Source organism: Salpingoeca rosetta, assembly GCF_000188695.1.
Source record: "Salpingoeca rosetta unplaced genomic scaffold supercont1.6, whole genome shotgun sequence".
NCBI lineage: Eukaryota > Choanoflagellata > Craspedida > Salpingoecidae > Salpingoeca > Salpingoeca rosetta.
In genome coordinates, this window is record NW_004754928.1 from 1,960,879 (window position 1) to 1,982,004 (window position 21,126).

Genomic DNA, 21,126 nt, shown 5'->3' on the forward strand with positions numbered 1-21,126 from the left:
TCATTTGACCGCATGAAGCGGCTGGCAATGACACTGCCAGATGTGGTGAACAGAAAGATCATAGCAGCGCTGGACCAGTACTTTGCACGGGTGCTGCACCTGCCGCCACCACAGCAGCACAAGACTGTGCGCGAAGTGGTGCTGTCGCTGTTTGACATGGATGGGATCACATCCTTCCAGTACGAGGTTGACCGAGCAATGGATGCGTCAAGAATCGCAGAGCGTGTGCGTAAAGCTGTTGCCGCATGCAATGGCGGCAGCAGCAGCAGCAGCAACAACAACAGCAACAGCAGCAGCAGCAACAACAACAGCAACAGCAACAGCATCACAGCAACCATAACAGCAACAGCAACAGCAGCAACAGCAGCAACAGCAACCATAACAGCAGCAGCAATCATCACAGCAACCATAACAGCAACAGCAACGGCAACCATGGCAGTCAACGACGCCAGCCGCAAACCGCACCACCCATGTCGTCATCGTCACCGTCCGTTCTGCCTTCCAGCACTTCCACAACGACCACTGTTTCTTCGTTTGAGCCAAAGCTGCAAGCGTGGCTCGACCACCACTCGCTGTTACCGCAGGTTGCACCAGCCCTTGCTGAGCACGACATTGACACGCTCGATGACTTGGTTGAGTTGGTTGTTGGCGAGATGCTGACAGTACAAGTGCTGACGGATGCTGGCGTGACGATGGGCAAGGCCAACAAGCTGATCCGCTTGGCCAAGCAGCACCACCAAGAGCAGCAGCACAGCACCGGAAGCAGCAGTAGCGCATGACGTGCCTAGGTGCAGAGGTGCCTCTACTCTGGAGCTGGCCGGACTTCCGTTTGCTGTGTGGATGTCATTCTAGTCGTGCTCTGCTGTCGTTCTATCGTCTGATTCTTGTCGTTTCGAATCCCCCCCCCCTGCCCCATTTTGGTTGTTTGCCTCGTATTTGTATTCTATTCACGCCTTATGTAGTCAAAGCACGCCGTTGTGCATGTCATGGTTCTTGTACCGTCCGCCTGTTTGTTTGTTCCAGTGAGTGTAGGAGTGTGCACTCACAGTGTGACAACAGTGCTCAAGTGCTTGCTGCGTTCGTCTTGTTTGCCAGCAGCATCCAGCCATGGTTGTAATTGTCACTTTCTCTCTCTCCATCACAACAAGATATGCCCCCATAGCTCAGTTTGGTTAGAGCATGAGACTCTTAATCTCAGGGTCGCGGGTTCGAGCCCCGCTGGAGGCTCGCGTTTACTTTTTTTTTCAGAGCCACCTTTTTTTCCCTCTCTTGTTCGTGCAAAGCATTATTGCTGTGTCCTTGCCCCACACCTGCTGTTCTGGTGTGCTAGCCACTCTCCTAATCCCCAAGAGGTCCGTGCGACTCCAGCCATCTCAGTTCAGCGCTCACAACAGCATCATCTTTAGATCTTTTCTTCATTCATCACTCAACCATAACAACCACACTCTCTCGCTTCGTTACTTCTAGTGTTACAATACACGGCCCAGACTGGTTCAGTAGCCTCTCATCTCCCTCCACCTGTCTCGTTATCAAAGAAAAGAAGACACACTCCCAGAAAACAAAGCAGAATAAACTAAAGTAAGCAAAAGGCCTAGAAGAGTTCAATGGTTCAATGTTACACTATTCAAGGTCGCATAGAAAGGTCCATCATCATCATCACGAAACACAGGCAGGGTAGTGTTGTTCCAACCATTTACCTTCTCCCTGCTCTCAGATCCCTACACCGTGCAACAGGTGCAACAGTGTCTCCTTGTCTCTCTGTCTCGCTCAAGTCAGAAAGGCAGCAAGCAAAAGAGCAAAGAAGCAAGTCGGCGCTCGAAGCACACAATGAGTACCTTCCTGAATCAACAGAGCAAATTTTGCCCTGTGACCCCATCCAAAATTGGATCAGTTCCAGCCTCCATAGCTCAGTTTGGTTAGAGCATGAGACTCTTAATCTCAGGGTCGCGGGTTCGAGCCCCGCTGGAGGCTCGCGTTTCTTTTTTTTTTTCCTTTGGTGCACTGAGGCACTGTACATGTGCTTCTTGCACATGCTGCTGTGCTGCCTGCATGCTTGGCCTTTGGTGTCTCTTCCTGTATCCTGCGTCACACCTTGAACGACTGAACGTGCTGTCACTTTGGATGTGTTTCAGAGAGCGTTTATTCTGCACCTGCCCCTCAACAACACACCTCCACACACCTCCCGTCCGCACACACACACACACACACACACACACACACACACACACACACACACACACACACACACACACACACACTCACACACATACCTCCACACACACACACACACACACACACACACACACACACACACACACACACACACTACACTACACTGCACCCTCCCCCTCTCCCCCACTTCCCACCACCACCAATCATCCTCCCCTTCCTCCCCTTCCTCCCCTTCCTCCCCTTCCTCCCCTTCCTCCCCTTCCTCCTCTCCCTTCCCTTCCTCGTCGCTGTGACTGCTGATCCTCCTTGGTCAGGACATTGATCAGTGCCTGGAGGCGAGCGCGCGTGTCAACCACCACGGCATCGTTGTCGTAGGTGCGACAGCCGCAGCGCTTGAGTGCGTCCTTGAACACGCTGAGCAGGAACTTCATCCCAGGCCCCCGAGTCGAACTGGCAAACCGCTCAGCGTTGCGGCTGACATGCCGTCGCAGCGCCAGTCGTAGGGGCTCCAGATTCGATTCCATCGTGCGCATGACCACACCCATCAAGCGACACCACGCAACGGTGTGCGTCTGTCCTTCTGAGGCCAAACACTCCGCGAGTTCGTCGAGCAAGTCGCCAAAGCAGTCGTCGCCTTCAGGTCCATCCCCGGGTCCAACAAACTCGAGCGCATTTCCGCGCATGCCCACCAGGATCTCCAGTGCGCGGAGTACGCGAGCCGTGCGTTGCGCACCAGCGCCCAAAAGCCTCATCTCACGAGCACGATGCACGAGCAGCGCAAGCAAGGGGCGGGAGACAGCAACCTCCACCACATGAGTTGTGTTTTCCCTGGCGAGACGCTCATCTCCGCTCTTCTCCTTCTGCCCCTTCTTCTCCTTCTTCTCCTTCTTCTCCTTCTCCTCCTCAGCAGCAGCTCCGTGAGGATGTCGGCGATGTAGGATGCTGGTGACAGATGCTTTGCTCCGATGCGCGTATCCTGCTGGATGGTCATCTTGGGCGTGACGCGTTTGCTCGACACAATAGCAAGCATGGCCTCCAGACACATCCGGCGATGCACGCGGAGCACCTCTGCTCTCGCAGGCGTGTGCAGCAGGTCCTTCAGCAACCCAAGTACGCTGGCCCAGCACTTTCCCGTGTCATTGCGTGCAATCTGAAGGAGCATCCCAACACCACTAGCACCCTCATGACAGTCGAGCATGGAGGCGTAGTGGGCGGGATCAGACGCGCAGATGGCCGACACCAGCCCCAGGGCATGTGCCAGCATGGCTTTGCCTTGCAGTGTGTTCTGGGAGACTCCTCGCCGAGCGGCAGCCAGTGCACCCGCCACCACATCGCGATGCCTCATGCGCTCTGCGACGTGTGTGCTGGACTTCGCCAGGTACGTCAGGCCACGCACCGCCAACACCATGAGCTCACTCGCCTGCGCATGCAGCTGGGCAGCCGTCCACAAGACGTCGACGGTCGCGCATGCCACCTCGTATGACAGATGTGATGAGCACGCAACCAGGTCACGGAGCAGAAGCAGCATATCGTCGACCGCTGCGGCCATGCCTCCGCCTGCTTCCCGGTCTCCGTCGGTGTTCGTCAGCACCGCTTCGATTCGCGTCACCCGCGTGTGAACCATGTTGTCCACGTCCGCTTCTGGCGTCACGTCGGCAAGCAACAGCAGAGTCGCATCGGTGTCGCAGCCGGGTGCGTCCTGTGCGAGCAGGTAGCGCGAGCCGGCTTGGATGGCCAAACGTCGAAGATCAGCGTCGACGAGTTGCCGATCCAGCACCATGTCCTTCAGAGCAAGCCAGACAAGCCACATCACGAGCGGTGGCCAGGTGTCTTGCTGCTGCAGTGCTGCGATCAGCTGTCGTACGTGAGGGTAACTGCGGCAGAGCAGAAAGTGTGACGTCTGCTGCTTTGACATGGCTGCAAACTGCAAAGCCAGCATGCCAAATAGACGCTGTACGTCTTGCGGGGATGTGGCCGCGTGCACGTGCTGGACCACCACCATAATCTGGCGGGCGTGCTGTGATGGGGTGAACGCAGCAAGTCTGGAGAGGAAAGCCCTTGCTTCTGCTTCGCTGACATCCGACAACTTGAGCAGCATCTGCGCCGATACTATCACGGACAATAGGTGGGAGAATGTGCCCCGTCTTGTCCAGCCACTGTGTTGCACCAAGAGTTTGGCGAGGTCGTCCGGCACATCCGCGACTGCATCCATGAACTCCACCGCAGCTCGGACCAAGAGCAATACAGCGACCACAACGACACCGTTGTCCTGGGCCATGTGAACCGCGAGCTTCAGCACACGTGGCAGGTCACGAAACCAGCGACGTGCACCTGTCGACTCAAAGCCGCACATCGCCCTGCACACGTTGAAGACAAAGGCGCACACGTCAAGGAGGAAGCTGCACGTCACAGGATCTGCGTAGTGAGGCAGTGCATCCACCACCAGCTCCTGCAGGTCGCCGTCCTTCAGCATTGCATTCAGCAGCGAAGGCGGTGCCTGGCTGGCGACCTCGTTGGCTGCATATGCCATATGTCTGCGCGTGGTCGCGTCAACTTGCCGGTCGCTCATCATGCTGAAGAGGGCCTGAAGCGCATCAGGCTCGACGTCGTCGGGCTGCAGCACCTTGCTTTTCAGAGCCACTGCAAGCAGCAGGCTGCCTAGTCGTGGGCGCTGCTTGACGTACGCCGTGATGATCGGTGATATCTCCTTGCGCCAGGCAGCGCCCCCATCAAGGCCCCCAAACCGAGCGATCAGAACACGCTTTCCGGCCGCGAGCGCTTGGCGCTGTAGCGCTGCCATTACTGCTTGGTCCCGGCATGTCAGCATTTCCTGCCCAAGTGCCTGCAGCTCAGCTTCTGGCACGTCATTGTTGCCAGCTGCGGGAGAGGCTGAGGCAGGTGCTCCTGACGTAGTTGTAGCAGGAGGCGCGTTCGCCATGGCGGGAACAGCGGGCACTGAAAGGGGAGCAGTGGGTGTCACGGCGAGACCAGCGCGTGTACTTGTGGGAGCAGTGGGTGCTGGAACGGGAACAGCGGGCACTGAAAGGGGAACAGCGGGCACTGAAACGGGAACAGCGGGCACTGAACCGGGAGCAGCGGGCACTGAACCGGGAGCAGTGGGTGTCACGGCGAGACCAGCGTTTGACGTGGCCGGAGCAACGCCTGCCAAGGCGAGCAACGCCTGTGCTGCGGCGGGCAATGCACGTGCCGTCGTGGGAGGCACGTATGTCGGCAACGAAGGGGTGCGTGCTGTAGTGGAAGACGCATGTGCATCTGCTGTCGCGGGTGGCCGATGTACCGTCGTTGTGGGTGCGTTTGGCGTCGTGGGCGCGTCGGCTGACAATGTGTCCGTCCTTCTTGCAGCAGTGGCTGGGCGTTTTGCAGGTGGTGACCCAGAAGGCATGGCTGCAGCCTGAGATGATGCAGATGGACGAAGCGGAGAAGAGGAGGATGACGTTGATGCGACCGTCCTGTGGCCGTGTGCACAGCGCGTTCAGCGTTCAAACCAACACGTGAAGCGAGGAAGGCAAGCGCCGTCGTCTTGCTGTCCACCGTGTCGACGCAGAGTTTGTGTTGTCGCTGCCAACCCTTGACAAAGAGGTGCAATGCGCGTGTGTCGATCAGGCGTGTTGGCTTGCCTGGGCGTGGGGAGAGTGTGATTGTATGTGCTGAGGAGGTTGTGGTTGAAACAACAATCGACGCAGGACGAAGACGTGCCTCTCGTGCGTCGATGCTGTCGACTGGGGGACGCGATGGCAGTCAAGGTACACGGGATGGAGTCTTGAGCTTGATGTCGTCAGTTGAGGGCGATGATGCAGGACGCTGAAGCGCAAACGTGGATGGAGTCACTCCGCAGCGGAAGGAAAATGAGCGATGTGTGCGCTTGTGCTGCAGTGTTCGAGGAGAAAGGGAGCGTGTGCGCGCACTTGAGAAAGAAGCTGCAACGCGCGTGCTCTGTGTGTGTGTGTGTGTGTGTGTGTGTGCGTACCTTTATATACTTGTGTGCGTGCGTGAATGCGTTGACAACGCGCTGTTACCAAGGAAGAATTGAGACCCACGCCAATCACCCTCGTCTGCCATCCTCGCTACCATAGATCTTTGCTGTCTTTGCCCTCGTCGCCCTCATTGCTGCAGTATCACAGCCACCGTACGGCCTTCTGTCGACAGGACATGTACAAAATTTGTCTGCGTATCTCACACAACGTTATTCCTGTGCTGTGCTGTGCTGCAACCATTCGACTGTTTGTTCGCTCATTTGTTCACTTGTCGAACTGCACTCACTTGACGGTCACAGTTTCATCACACACACAGCCACCCACTCTGCTGGTGAGTGGGGTTTCACGTCATGTAACGTTTGCACATCATCAACAGCTGTCGTTTATGGTGATATGGACAATATGCAGTCAATGTGGGATAGAGAAACAACAATGAACGTGACCTGTCAGGAGTCCTGACGTGAGAGACACACAAACACAAAACGCAAGCGCACTCTGCATTGTGACAAGAGCATCGCACATGCGAGCAACATCACATCACATGAGCACCCAGTCAACACAGTATGTGATTGAATGTACGCACGCACGCGTCAGTCGACACGACGCACCACCACAAGAAAAAAGAGGCGCTCGCGTGTGTGAGTGTGAGTGTGCGCGCGCGCGTTCAGATTCAAGTTGTCAAGGGCGAGTGACGTAGTGGGAATGGAGAACAAGCAGCGAAAAGTCGTCAAATGACATCCGCAACACTTGTCCACTACTCCCATGCTACCGTGAGCATGTTGATTCGACACTCTCCCCATGCCACCGCCCACACTCGTTCAAAGAATTATGCGAACAACTGCGGCCTTTATCCGTGATATCTGTTGGCATCAAGAAGCTCGATAGTCCCTACCACACCACCATACCCCACCATACCCCACCACACACACATCCGCACACACACACAAACCCCACCACACACACATCCGCACACACACACACACACACTATCACACACACACACACACACACACACTATCACACTATCACACACACACACACTATCACACACGCAATTCCCTGACCAACCACCCCCCCCCCCCCCGGCATTTCCATGTCTCTGTCTCACTTGCTCTGGTACACCGAGAAAGGCGACTGCCAAGCCGCTCGCTGAAAGTGATTGGTGTGATCCCATGTACACTGATCAAAACTTGCCAGTGAACGTCAGTTGCGCTGCGCCGTTGGCAGAGATGACGTTGAGGTCGATGGTCTTGAGAACGCCACCACGAGCAAGCCCCGCCTGAGCTCGCTGCGTAGCCTTCTTCGCCGCGCTCTTCTTGCCCGCAGCACCTTTCTTGGAGGCGCGTCGTGCTTTCTTCTTTGCTGTGAGGCGGGCGTTGGCCATGGCTTCCACTTGCTTCAGTCGCTCACAGGCAGTAACCACGATGGCGTCGTCGCTTCCGCTCGCGGACTGGGACAGGCTGATTGCGCGGCGAACCAAATTGAGGATGGAGAGCTCTGGGTTTGCAATGCAGGCGTCTTCCACCGACGCCGCCATCCTGTCCAGCCCAACAGCCACCGTCACCGTGCCCAGCATGCGGCACCATGCTGCGGCAACATCTGCGCGCCATTGACCAATGTGGGACTTCACACCAATCACAGCGGCCTTCATCCCGCAGTGCTTGACGAAGGCCAGCGCGTTCTTGCCTTGATCTTGGTCACCAGCGCCCATGCTCATGAGCACGTCCAGGGTGCGAAGCACGCACACGGCTTCCTGTGTTTCGGTTGTGTGGGACAGCTGTGCAAACAGCAGTGTCAGCGTCTGCAGCGATACGTGCACATTCGGGAAGCGGTGCTGCGCCTCGACGCAGCCCTCATCGGTGTCGCCACCACAGATTCTCATCATGAGCCGCAGCGCCAGGCAGGCCGGCTGTGTCGTGAGGCCTACCACATCGCACCCCACCGTGTGAAGCGGCTGCGTCAGGTTCGACACCGGCTGACACACGCTCGTGATCATCTGGTCGAGCGCGTTGATGCCCACCTCGCGCAGGGTCTGTGCGGCGCCGCACGTGGCGCTACTGTCACAGTCGTCGAGGATGTGATTGAGCACAAACGCACAGCAGCACTTGGCTGGCACAGCCGCCTCCTTCGCCGTGACGTGGCGCAGGACCGCAAGGAGCACCGAGAGGCCCCGCGCGTTCACGATTGCGCTGCAGGTTGCGCTCGTGTAGAAGCTGGCCAGCGTCCACATGTTCATGGCGGCCTTGCCCAAGACACGCCCGCTCCAGCGATGTGCGAGTGGAAGCTCGTATCGGAGCACAAGCAACGCAAGCTTTGGTGCACCGTACTCGAGCAGCTGTGACCGAAAGCAAGCGCCTGCGCCGGTCAAGCTCGTCGCAAAGCGGAGTCCAATCAGCACAAACTCGTGGTTGTTGCAGTACAGCTGGTGGCGTATGGCGTGCAGGAGAGCCTCGACGATTGCCGCGACCCATTCCGATGGCATGTCTGCCATTGCTGCCCAGGTAAAGAGTGGCAGGTGCACTGAGACGAGGAGGCGGATGGCCTCGTCATGGTCCCGCTCGCGGTGGAGTTGCCGAAGAATGGTCTTCAGTCGAGTGAATATCGGGCGCCTTGAGCGATAGGTGTCACCGAGATCATCGCAGAAGGGGCTGTGGCGGTGGTACATCTCGCTCAGCCCCTGTAGCTTGACCTCATGCCCCTCGGGCTCATACGTCAGCATCATGCGCAAGCCAGCCTCGATAGCTTGCATCAGCGTCGTGGTGTCATGGCACGGCTGTCGGAGCAAACATGCGTTGACAGCGTCCCAGGCCACAGTCTTCTCCTCGTCCGTCGTCTCCGACCGTGAGATTGCTGCAAACACGTGGGGCCAGTCGCTGTGGTTGAGGAGGTATTGCTCCGCTCTTGATTCGTGAACGCACCCATACTGCAGCAGCAGCGCTCCCATGAGCAGGCGCAGGTTGTCTGGGTTCTGGCTGAGTGCAGACGCAGATGCTGTAAAGAGAACGCGTGCGGCGTCCTCTGAAACGCCAAGGCACCAGAACATGACCCACTCATACAGATCTTGCTGCATCCCGCGCGCAATGTGCGAGAAGAGCTCGAGCGCTTCTGGCGCAATGCCCGTGCCGCTGCAGTCCCACAGCACGGCGCTGATGAGGATGCCAGCGCTGACATCAGGAAGGAGTGCTGGCTCCCTCAGCTTTGTGGACACCGCCATGCACAGGAAGCAGCTCACAAAACCCACTAGCACGCCGTTATTTTTGCACGCCATGGCCACGCTCGTCATGAGGGAGAGAACGTGCGTGATGTCGGGGAAGGCTGCACGGAGAACCGCTGTTGGTGTAGTCCTGGCCAGCCCCTTCACCACAAGTCCGAGCACCGCGCACAGCATATCCGCAGAACGTCCCTGATGAGCGAGGGCGCCCATAACAACCGTCTGCAGTGCGCCGTCCTTCAGGGCTGAGTTTCGCGCGCGCGCTGTCGACAGGCGGAAGCAGTGGAACGCGGCATAGCATGCGGCAACCTGCAGCTTCCCCGGCACATCCGGCTTGCCGATGGTGCTCAACAGCGCAGGCAAGGCGCCTGGCTGGATGTCACTTGGCCGAAGCGCGCCAGTCGTCAGCCCCGTCACCAGCAGGCTGCAGCCAAGCAGCCGCACGTCGTGGGGTTGCTGCTGTCCCAACATGACCATGATAGCAAGGGAGATGGTGCCTGAACTGCTCCTGGGAGTGCTGTTGCTGCTGGTGTTGTTGCCGTCGCTGCTGTTGCCGTCGCTGTCGTGTGCCGTCGTGGTGGTGTCGTCATCGCTGCTGCTGTTTGTAGAGGTGATGTGGTTGTCGAGAAGGCCACTCTGCTCTGCAAGCTGCTTGAGCTGCGTCTTCAGGTCTTCGCTGAACCACTCCTCGCCGTCCTGCTGTTGCTGTTGCTTCGTGAATCTGGCATAGAAGGCCCGCGTGACCTCCGTGTGCGTCACTGGGTCGAACGTGAGGGTCGAAGGCCTCATCCAGGCAAGGTCAAGGTCGTCTGTCGACTCATGGTCGGTGTGTGGTTCCGAGCACTCGCCTTTTTTGGCGCCAGTGCGAACGAACGTTGTCTTACGCACCACAGCGTCCACGTCTGCCATTCTTCTTGTTGTTGTAGTTGTTGTTGCTGCTGCTGCTGCTGCTGTTGTTGCTGTTGTTGTTCTGTGTCTTGTGTTGGTGTCGAGCGCGCTGTGTTTGTTTTGGGTGGGCACTCAAAGTGAAGCCGCGAAGATGACAAAGATGCACGGCTTTGGTTCGACACAGAAGGTTGAGCAGTAAGTGTATCTTTACAAGAGAAAGTGCTCTGCTGTTTGCAGCGTCAAAGGCGGGGGTGACAATCGAAAGAAAAAATGTGTGGCAGCACCGAATAAAATTGCACTGCACAAACCAAGGTGTGTGCGTGTGTGCGTGCGTGTGTGCGTGCGTGTGCAGGTGTGTGTGTGTGTGTGCGTGCGTGCGTGTGTGCGTGCGTGTACGTGTGTGTGTACGTGCGTGCGTGTGTGTGTGTGTGTCAGCGTGCGTCGTTTAGGAGGTGGAAGGGTGGTGGGAGCGAGCAGCAATGAGGCGCACACCGGGGCCTCTGCTCCGTGATGACACCTTCTGCGCTTCAAAATCCTGTGCCCAAGGGGTGCCGAAAAATGGCAGAGCGTGAGTGCGGGTACACGCGGCGTCAAGATGTTTGGCCACACAGCAGCGGCAATGTGCAATGCGCGCGTGTATGCACGGGAGGGCGGATGAAGATATCGAGACAGGCACGGAGACAGATCCACACGCTCACGTAGAGGCAGGCGCCCATACAAACACCCACACAGGCAGTCAGACGCACAGACGCACACGCACAGACGCCTACCCACGCACGCACACACACACACACACGCACGCACACACACACACACACACACACACACACATTCACACCTTTAGCGAGAGCACGTTGGCTGTAACGGGGATGGACACAGACGCCGTGTCACATTTGATAACAACCTCCTGCTTGAGTTCGCGTTGGGCTCTGGGCCCCAAGCACTTGGCCGTGTCAATCTGCAGGGTCACCTTGATGGACATACCCGGCGCAATCTTGATTCACAGACGTGCACACAATCGGATCATGTGGTTTGTACGCGTGAGTGAGGCATACATGGAGTATTGCAAAACTGTGCATAGACACAGGTGTCCACACACACACACACACACACACACACACACACACACACACACACACACACACACACACACACACACACACACAGACAGACCGACCGACCGACCGACAGACAGACCGACCGACAGACAGACCGACCGACCGACAGACAGACACGCACACACGTATCGACACACACACATGCACACACGCAAAGGCAAATGAACCGCACGCAAAACTATAACCCTGGGCATAAGCTATAACCCTGAGACCACACCTTGTCTGCCAAGCATGACACGTCGAGGCCAGAGTCAACCGGTGGCGCATGCACGTCCACAGCGCAAGGTACAGAGCCGCGGTTGTGAAGCTTGATGACCAGGCAGTACGTGCACCCGCCCTTGAGCGTCCCAAACTCGGCCTGGACAACACGACACGAAGCATGACGAGTTGAGACAGATTAACAAAACCAGAGACAAGCACAGGACAATTATGCTCGCACACACACACACAGAGGGAGAGAAAAGTAGTTCGACACACACACACACACACACACACACACACACACACACACACACACACACACACACACACGCAAGTACCTGTGATGGCACAGCCTCAACGTGCGCTGGCACGTGGCTCTCTGCAGCTGGCGCGGCCTTCTGCTCAACGTTTGCAAGGGACCTGGACAGTGATGACAACATCAAGTCAGCTAGCTAGCGAGCAAGCAAGCAGAAAGGCAAACACAAAACACCCATGCACGCCTTTCGCACCCATCCAATACAATACATCAGTTCCAGGCACCTTCCACAATCCCCCCCCTTCTCTCCACCCAATCATCAACACAGAACACATACCCGTGGCTGCCGATGGCCGGGAGTGGGTTTGGTCGGACAAGTGCTGGTGGCACAACTTCCTTGAGCGGGGCGCCGTGCTGCTGCTGCTGCTGTGCCTGTCGTAGCTCACGGGGCAGGTCCGAGCCAAGCGTCTGCGCAGACCGCACCCGCACCTCCGGCAGCGTGCGCGAGCCAGCGCTCGACGGCCGCACACCGCCCATGCTGCTGCTGCTGACCCGGCGCACAAGCGGCTCCGGCGACTCGCTCTTCTCCACCTCCTGCTGCGTGCGCGCCTCTGTTGCCGTGGGCGCAGGGACCATGTCCACGCTTGCGCTGGTGAGGGCCGTCGGGGTTGCCTGCACCATCTGCGGCTGATCTTCCGCGTGCTCGTGCAAAAACGCAAACGCGCGCGTCTTCTGCGCGACTGCGTTGTAGGGCGGGGGCGTGGTCTCCTGCTCCTGAGGCGATGACGACTGTGGCGTGGCGGCCAGCTCGTCGTCCGACTCCGGCATGGCAGAGCCCTCAAGGTCGCGTTTGGTCAGCGTGGATCGCAGCTTTGCTGGCGCATCGGCAAGAGCACCGCCATCCTCATCATCATCCTCCTCATCCTCAGCACCAGCGTTGCTGCTTGCCCCTTCTTGTTGTGTCGCGGACAGCTGGCGCGCGACAATGACGGCGCCGGCATCGTCCTGCGATGGCGGGCGTGCATACGCGTCAAGGTTATCGCGGTCTGTGGAGCGCACCACCTCCGCCGACACCTCGCGCTCCCGCTTGTCAAGCGCCGCAGGCAAGTGCTCGCGGTCATCCCCAAGCTCCGGCGCAAACGAAAACATCTTTGAGGGACTCACCATGCCAGGGCTCTCCACGGTGTCTGAGGACGGCGCTTCCTGGTCTTGTGTGCCTGCTGCTGCGTCGGTGGAAGCTGCCTCCTCTTGTCCTTGCTGCGTCACTGGAGCTGGTTGCGTTCTCGCCACACCGGTGGTGTTTTCCGCAGCAGCAGCGGCAGCAGCAGTTGCAGTCGCTGTGGTATCGCGTCCGTCATCGCCTGGCGGCGTGTCGATGCGTGGTTGCGCTTGCTTGCGGCCACCGCCGTCAGCAGCCTTGCTTGCTGCGTGCAATGCCTCAGAGTGCGCCTGCAGCTTCGTGCGCAGCGCCGCGGCCTCTGGGCTCTCAAAGTAGTCGGGAATCGTCTTGCTCTGCAGCATGGCCTGCAGGGTGCATGTGCGAGGCAGTTGCACGTACACGACACGTCCATTAATGGCGAGTGGTGGCGACAAGGGCGACGAAAGTTGCGACCAACGTGGCCGTGAAGAGACACAACAGGATAAACCGATGCATGCTGAGGACGAACAACCAAACAAAGACGCAACATACATTACAACTCCTAACAAGCCACGCACTGCCATCAACTCCCTCCCTCACCAAAGCGACTCGCCCCACAACGAGCATGGCGGTCAAACAAACAAGCACACCTTCATCTCCATGATGTTGCCCGATGCGGCCTCATCGTTGTCAAAGAATTCATCCAGGGTGCGTCTGTTGGTTGTCTGTGCGACTGGCTTTGGTGGGGGCGCCGTCAGCGTTTCACAGCCATCAACCACTGCTTCATCCTTCAGCGTGGCCAGGCTGCGTGCCAGCTCCTGTGCAAGCTCTGCCGCTGCGCCCTTCTCCATATTAGACCGTTCATCAACAATCTCCAGCGCCTGTGCGGCAGCAGCCTAATATGAAACACATGGCGTTGTTGTTGTTCAAGGTGAGCGGTTTTGTCAATGGAAGCGCGAGTGAACAAACAAGCATTTGGCACCACAGACAGGCGGACAGGCATGGACAGCACAGGATAAACGGATAAACAGACACACAGACACGCATACTCGCACATGCACACATAGAAGGGGGCAGCCTGCACCACAGCATCACCAACCTGGTTGGCGAGCCACTGGTGGTATTGGTGGAGATCCGATGCCATAGCTGCTTGCTCTTGGGGACCAATGGGTGGGTGGAATTGCAGTTGCCTGCAAGCACAGGAGCAACAAGACACACAACCGAAAACATTGAGTGAGACACAGCACCAGAAGCACCCGCCGAAACACTCTCTACAACCACAAGAACAAGAACAAGAGCAAGAACAAGAACAAGAACAACAAGAACAAGAACAACAGCAAGAGCAACAGCAAGAACATCATCATCATCATCATCATCATCATCATCATCATCATCATCATCATCATCATCATCATCATCATCATCATCATCATCATCATCATCATCACTATTCCACGCACCTGATGACGAGGAGTTGCTCTGGGCGTTCAAAGTCGTGATGTGGGAGGTGTGCGCGCTGCAGTGACAGCGGGAGCACAGACGACTTCTCGTAGCTCTGCAGGAAGGTGTTTGGCGGCCTCTGGCGTGCAATGTATGTGCGGGACATGGTGCCCGGGTCGTCGTACAGCTCTGGCTGCACACACTCCACGGCTGGGTCGGCGGTTGCGGCCTGGTCGTAGGCGACCACGTCCGATTCGCGCAGGAAGCGGGTGCACGTGCCGTCGCGGTGCACGACATACAGGCGCGGCGGGTAGCGGACCGACAGCGGCGCCGTCAGCGCCTCATCCCGCATGTCAACCTCGGCCTGCATGTCTGTGATGCGCAGCGTGCTTCCAAGGGCGTCCGTTGCCCGGAATCTGCCCGTGATGAAGTCAAACGTGCTCTTGGACCGGTGCTCCAGCGAAGACCACTGCATCACGGCATCGTACACACCGCGCCCGTCCTCTCGCAGGTTGTCCCACCGCGACGGCACCACAACCCGCACTTCGCCCTCGCCACTCGCCCGTAGCGCCACCTCAAGCCCGCGCTCGGGGCTGCACACGCGCACGCGGCCCTCTGCAGCGTGGTGCACGAGAGCTGTGGACCCACCGTCCAGCATGACCACGCTCACGCCATCGTCGCGGAGTTCAACAGGCGGCATGCCCAGTCGCTCCACGCGCACCAGCTTGGAGGTGGACGTCAGCCAGCGGGTCACGATGCGCGTGCCGTCGCCAAACTCGGCGGCGTGGTCGCGCTCAAGCTCGCCGACGAGCGTGGCGTTGTCTTCGCGCGTCAGTACGGGCGTGCGCTCGGGGACGGAGATGCGGCGGACAACCAGCACGTCATGCTCGCTGTTCACAACGGGCGGGCTGCCACGCACAACGCGGCGGTGGCCGTCAAAGGACACCACCTCCCACTCTGTCTCGCTGGCCACGTTGTCGTACACGGTGCCGTCTGGGCAGAACAGCACGACGCGCCCGTCGCTCATCTGCCGCGCCACATGCCCATCAGGCAGCACCGTCCTGCTCAGCTCCGTTCGCTCAGTGGCGGCGGCGGCGGCGCCAGCAGTGGGTGTTGTTGTTGCTGTTCCTGCTGTTGCTGTATGATTGCGGGAGGCCTTGGGTGGCTCGCGAAGCACCAGCTCGCCGCCAGGCATCAGCAGCACCTGCACGCCCGTGTTGGTGGCCGCGCTCACACGCAGGAGCGACTCCAGCGGTTGGGGCACAAACTCCCGGTTTGCAGTTGCGTCAGCACCAGCGCCATCTTGCGTCACGGCGCCTCCGTCCTCCGTCTCTGCTGCGGTCGCCGCTGCGTCTGTGCCGCGCGTGGGCGGTACGGTGCTCTCCTGCCGCGTTGCCTCGGGCTCCTTGATGCGCACGGACTTGGCCGTGTTGGTGCCCTCGCGTCGGCTGCGCGGCCGCTCCTTTCCGCCCTTTCGCGATCGATCACCAGCCGTGCTCTCCGGCCGTGTGCTCTCAGTTCCGCCAGGCGCCAGCGTGTCATCGTCGCCCTGCTGCTGTTGTTGCTGCTGGTGTGATGGCTGCGGTGGCGTCCACTCCGACCGCCCGCGCGTTCGCAGCGCCTCCACAACCCTCAACGGAACAGCAACAGCCGCGTCCCCAATCGTCACAACAAGGCTGTGGCCTGGCGCTGGGCTGCTGTCACTGCTGCTGCCAGCATCTTGCTTTGGCGCTGGGGTGTTTGCCTGCGCTTCCTGCCCTGTCTGCTGCTGCTGTTGTTGCTGCTGCTGCTGCTGTTGTTGTGATTGAGACGAAGATTGGGTGTCATTTGGCTTGCGGGCGTGCTGGTGCACAGCAACGCACACCCCGTCCCTGTGCAGCGCCCACCGCCGCGTGCGCGTACCGTGCACGGCACCAGTCTCTGTGACGTGCACCGTTGTGCCGTCGCCCGTATCCAGTACACTCGTCTGCCCCGACACCTGCACCAATCGCCTCGGGTAGTCATACCCAACACGCTGTTGCTGTTGCTGCTCTTCCAGTTGCTCGTGTTCTGCCAGCCATTTGGACGTGTGTTCGAGGAAGTCTGTAAAGGCGACTTGCGTGTGGGCAAGGTGGCCCCACTCCGACCTGATGCGCGTGCGTGCGTGCGAAGTGTGTGTGTGTGTGTGTGCGTGCGTGCGAAGTGAGTTTGCGTGTGTGAGTGCGTGTGAGTGGGTGAGTGAGTCGTTGTGTTGAGGAAGTTGTGTTGAGTTGGGTTGTCGTGTTGAGGAAGTTGTGTTGAGTTGTTGAATTCAAAGTTTGCAAGCGAGCAGTGGTTTGCTGCGATGACAACGCGTGTACCTGATTGTGGGGGCATCAAGGGAAGGCGTGCGGTGCATGGCAACGAGCGCACAGTCCATATCTGCAGGCGTCGCAGCGACATAAGCATCAAATGAGCATGTGGACACAAGTGTGAGAGGATGTAGAAGCGACAGGAGGGAGTGGCAGATGGACATGGGACGTCTCCACACAGCGCGTTGACACCAGTGCCACACAAAACAGCAGAGAGCGCATGCACGCAAGCACCTGGAAAGTAGTGTACAGCAGGCTGGAGGAGGTGTGTTGTCATGTCGTCGTTGAGGCACTGCAGCAAGCAGCGACGGTGCAGGCGCTCAGTCACGTTCCAGCGCGAAAAGTCCCACATGTCGGCCGTCGTGCCTGAACCATTGGTATGCACGGCGAGGCAGGAGCACACAAGTGTGAACGCATAAGGACGTGAGGATGTACATACGAATGAAAGAGCTCATGTACGGGTGAATAAACCAAAGCACACACCACACCAGACACGTACACACAAGCTCACACAAGCTCACATGAGCTCACATGAGCTCACACACACACACACACACACAACACACACACACACACACACACACACACACACACACACACACACACACACACACAAGCACACGCATGCACACCCAAGCCCCCCCCCACTCTTGTTCAGACAAATTCCATGCAGATGGGTACACGCAGGGGCAAGCAAGTGCGGACCTGTTTTGTCGGCGAGGAGGGAGGACATGGCAGAAAGGAGAATAAAGCGCTCCATTTGCGGCGGGGACGAGTTCGAGAACTTAAGCAGCTGCTGGCGCCGCAGCTGTTGGTGGGTCGGGCGGGGGGGGGGAAGGGTTTGAGTCGGTGAGAAAGCGATCAAGCAAGCAAGCAAGCAAGCAAGCAAGCAAGCAAGCAAGCAAGCGAGCAAGCAAGCAAGCAAGCAAGCAAGCAAGCAAGCAAGCAAGCAAGCAAGCAAGCAAGCAAGCAAGCAAGCAAGCAAGCAAGCAAGCACACAAACACACCTCTCGTGCGTGCTTGGTGTCTGTGGACTGTGGGGGGAAAACGTCCTTGAGCAAGTGTGCAGCGCGGCTTGCGTCGAGAACAGCAAACGCGGCTGCCCGAGCATCGTACGCCGAAGACGAGGCGGTGGCGAGGGCGAGGGAGGAGGAGATGGCGTCGCCGTGGCGAATCACAATGGGCGCAGCTGATGGAGGGGCGGAGAACGAAGAGGAGGTGGTGGAGGTGGTGGTGGAGGGAGGGATGGAGAGAGGGTGGAGCGGGACGGAGATAAGGTGAGTCGATAGAAGTGGACAGCACTGGTGCATGTGTAGTTGATTGCACATTTTTGGTAGGAAGGAACATGTACATTGTCCATTCACTTGCGCACACACGTCGGGAGGTGCAGCATGTCGCCGACGTGTCTGCACACCACCACACCAACACATGCAGCACACATGCATGGCCCACCTGTCTCGTCGTTGTCGGCCTTAATAGCCTTGAGCACCGATGCGTCCAGCATCAAGCTGTCCTGCATCACGCTGTCGTTGGCGTGTTCAGTTGTGCGCACGCCTTGCAGGTGGCCATCCAGCAGTGCTTCCAGCGCCGCATCCTTCACACCACCCGCAGCGTTGCCGCAGCCGCTAGCATCGCCACCGTCGGCAGCAGGCGTTGCGCTGGCGATTCTGCTGGCGCCTGCGGACGGCGTGGCCAGACCTTCGCCGTCATCGCCGCTGGCACCGCGGCCATCACCAACTGCACACGGAGGACAAGGCGGACACGTGGCGTGCAGTGGTGAGATCCAACATGCAATGACAAGCAGGCAGGTACGGGGGACGACAAGGGTAGACAGACAGAGAGACAGACAGAGAGATACACATGCACACACATACCTATACATACATACATACATACATACATACATACATACATACATACATACATACATACATACATACATACATACATACATACACAGAGTCACAAAGCACAGGGCGCCCCACCTGCTGCGCTCTGTGCGCGAGTGCTTGCGGCAGAGGCGGCGACGGTGGCCTCAACCTGCCTGAGCATGCAGTCCATCAGGGCGGCAATGGGTGTCGTCTCGGCGTGCAGCGAGGACGAGAGCGCGCGGTAGACAGGCCAGCTGGCCAGTGGGCGGGCTGGTGCTGCCGGCAAGGAGCAGATGCGGAGGGAGGAGAGGTATGCGGTGTACTGGGCGTGATGCTTGAGCCCGTCGTACACGAGGGCGGCGATCCGATCAAAGGTGTCTGCACCAGATGGCGCGCGCCCAAGATCAAACGTCTGCCGTGGTGATGTGTGTGTGTGTGTGTGTTGTGTTGTGTTGTGTGTTTTAAGTTGGTGGAGGGGATGATGTCAGCGTTTGCGTTGGGTGAAACAGGGAACACCAACAGGACAGTTGATGGAGAGGGAGTATGTGCAAATGTGTGCATGTGTGTAGGTGTGCAACGTGCGTGCGAGTGATGTTGCATGTTCGTATGTATGCACACAGGCAGACAGACACACAGAAAGACACACACAGACACACACACACACACACAGACAGACAGACAGACACGTACCAGCCATGCAATGTCGCGGAGGTGGGATGTTGGGTCTGCAGCAGCGCAGAGCGCGCGCGTTTGCGGCACAAATGTGTCTTGCACCGGCGCTGCCGGTGTGGCCGTTTCACTCGCAGCAGCATCCTGGGGGTAGTTGACATATGACGGGTGGTGTGACATGTTGTGAATGACAGTAGAGTGAGGAGGAGGAGGAGGAGGAGGAGGAGGAGGAGGAGGGGAAAAGCGGCCCGAACAAGCAAAAAGACACACAGACACCCAGACCCAGACCCAGACCCAGACACAGACAGACAGACAGACACAGACACACACACAGACACACACAGACACACAGACACACAGCAATCACCAGCAGCACCGGCCGCTGTAAGAGAGTGCATGTCCCAGCTGCTCGATCGAGTACCTTGTCATCTTGTACTGCGAGCGATGTTGCGCGGGAAAGTTGCTTCTCCTTCCTCTTGGCAGCGGGCGACTGTGGGGTGCCCTCTATCGGCGTGCTTGCTGTTTCTGCCTGCGTGTCAGCGCTACCACTGGCGCTGCTCTGCTCCTCATCATCGTCCTCGTCGTCCTCCGTGGATGTGTCAATGAGGGCGCGGATGCTGGCGCCGGCATCGCTCATGTATTTGACGAACATGGGGTCGGAGAAGCCGTGCAAGAGCCAGTACTGGTCGGGACCCTCCTGCGGCTCATCGTCGATGTAGTCGATCATGGCCGCTTCGTCCTTGCGGGTCTTCAGCGTGCTCTTCTTCTTGCCGGGCGCATCATCAGCTGCACCTCCGCCTTTGCCCTTCTTCTTCCCCGCAGCCTTTGATGGCGTCTTGGACCGCGAGCCACCCTCCTCAGCCTTGGGTGTCTGCATTGACAAGAGAGTGTGGGGTGCATGTGCGAGGTGCGAGGTGCGTGTTTGTGTGAGCATTGTTGCAGTGAGTCATGATCCGCCATGGTGCGCGCGCGCGCGCGCGTGTGTGTGTGTGTGTGTGTGTGTGTGTGTGTGTGTGTGTGTGTGTGTGTGTGTGTGTGTGTGTGTGTGTGTGGACGTACTGAGAGGGCTGCTCGGCGCGCGGCTTCTTGGTCTTCGCGGCGCTGCTGCTCGGTCTTCTTCGCAGCCAGCATCTTGGCGGCGATGACCGTGGCTGCGCCGCGACTGGTGAGCTGGCCGTTCTCCATGGCGGTGGCGCACGCTTCGAAGACCATGGCTTGCTGGGGATCCTTGCTCTTGCCCTTGGCCTTGGCCGCTTCCTTGACCAGGTGCTCAATGTCTGCGTGCGTGGCCACGTGGAACCTGCGGCGCTGGCCCTTCTGCGCCACGGCAAGCGCTTGCTCAACGTACTTTGTGCTGTACGAGGCCGCGCTGTGCAGCAGCACGGGGAACGTTGTCCAGCCATCATCTGCGCTGTTGATGTCCAAAGCGGTGATGGCTGCTGGCGGCTGCGAAGAGCTGCTCGTCTCCGACTCTACCGCCGTGCGCTTTCCCCCACTCTTCTTTCCTTTCTTCGACATGGTGTGTGTGTGTGCTGTGTGTGTGTCTGTGCTGTGTGTGGTGCGCTGTGCGCTGTGTGGTGCTGTGTGCGTTGTCTGTGGGAGCTGCTTGGCTGTGCTCAGCAACCACGTCGCGGTGTGCTCTGTTCCGCTCACTCACTCGCTCAGTTTGTTTGGTTGTTTGCGCCGCTAGCAACGTATCCACCGCCCAAAAAATAATGCGCACTAAGCACACAAAACAGACGAGAATCGTACATTGCGGCAGTTCTCGGTTGCCAAGCCCAGCACCGTGATGTGTGTGTGCGTGGATGTGTATGTGTGTGCATGTGTGTGCGTGGAT

At 58.4% G+C, this 21,126-nt stretch overlaps 3 protein-coding genes and 2 non-coding genes across 5 annotated transcripts in view; 3 read left to right on the top strand and 2 right to left on the bottom strand.

The window, feature by feature from the left end:
- Positions 1–1,383, top strand: part of PTSG_03021 (uncharacterized protein) — a gene marked incomplete at its 5' end in the record, with an annotated part of 2,176 nt that extends 793 nt beyond the window's left edge. The window contains 2 exons of the mRNA XM_004996483.1: positions 1–225; positions 261–1,383. The exon at positions 1–225 is cut by the window's left edge and continues 376 nt beyond it. Coding sequence (XP_004996540.1) covers positions 1–225; positions 261–779 — 744 coding nt within the window. The 3' untranslated portion in view covers positions 780–1,383. The remainder of the gene's footprint in view (positions 226–260) is intronic.
- PTSG_20078 lies at positions 1,153–1,227 on the top strand. Its single transcript has one exon. It is a non-coding gene; the product is annotated as a tRNA-Lys (tRNA).
- A 513-nt stretch (positions 1,384–1,896) lies between the features above and the next one.
- On the top strand, positions 1,897–1,971 carry PTSG_20079. Its single transcript has one exon. It is a non-coding gene; the product is annotated as a tRNA-Lys (tRNA).
- Positions 1,972–2,375: 404 nt separating this feature from the next.
- Positions 2,376–6,298, bottom strand: PTSG_03022 (uncharacterized protein; the record flags this gene model as incomplete). Its single annotated transcript, XM_004996484.1, has 5 exons — positions 2,376–2,975; positions 3,011–5,358; positions 5,471–5,642; positions 5,880–5,994; positions 6,240–6,298. 5 exons carry the CDS (start codon positions 6,296–6,298, stop codon positions 2,376–2,378), a joined length of 3,294 nt encoding a protein of 1,097 aa, XP_004996541.1.
- Positions 6,299–7,350: 1,052 nt separating this feature from the next.
- PTSG_11953 (uncharacterized protein) lies at positions 7,351–20,807 on the bottom strand (the record flags this gene model as incomplete). The annotated part of the gene is made up of 19 exons (XM_004996485.1): positions 7,351–10,194; positions 10,263–10,375; positions 10,759–10,801; positions 11,105–11,260; positions 11,602–11,742; positions 11,924–12,005; positions 12,179–13,365; positions 13,630–13,875; positions 14,079–14,169; positions 14,440–16,545; positions 16,759–16,819; positions 16,984–17,115; positions 17,455–17,557; positions 17,757–17,938; positions 18,202–18,486; positions 18,735–19,032; positions 19,311–19,433; positions 19,711–20,160; positions 20,349–20,807. 19 exons carry the CDS (start codon positions 20,805–20,807, stop codon positions 7,351–7,353), a joined length of 9,102 nt encoding a protein of 3,033 aa, XP_004996542.1.
- Positions 20,808–21,126: the final 319 nt, after the last annotated feature.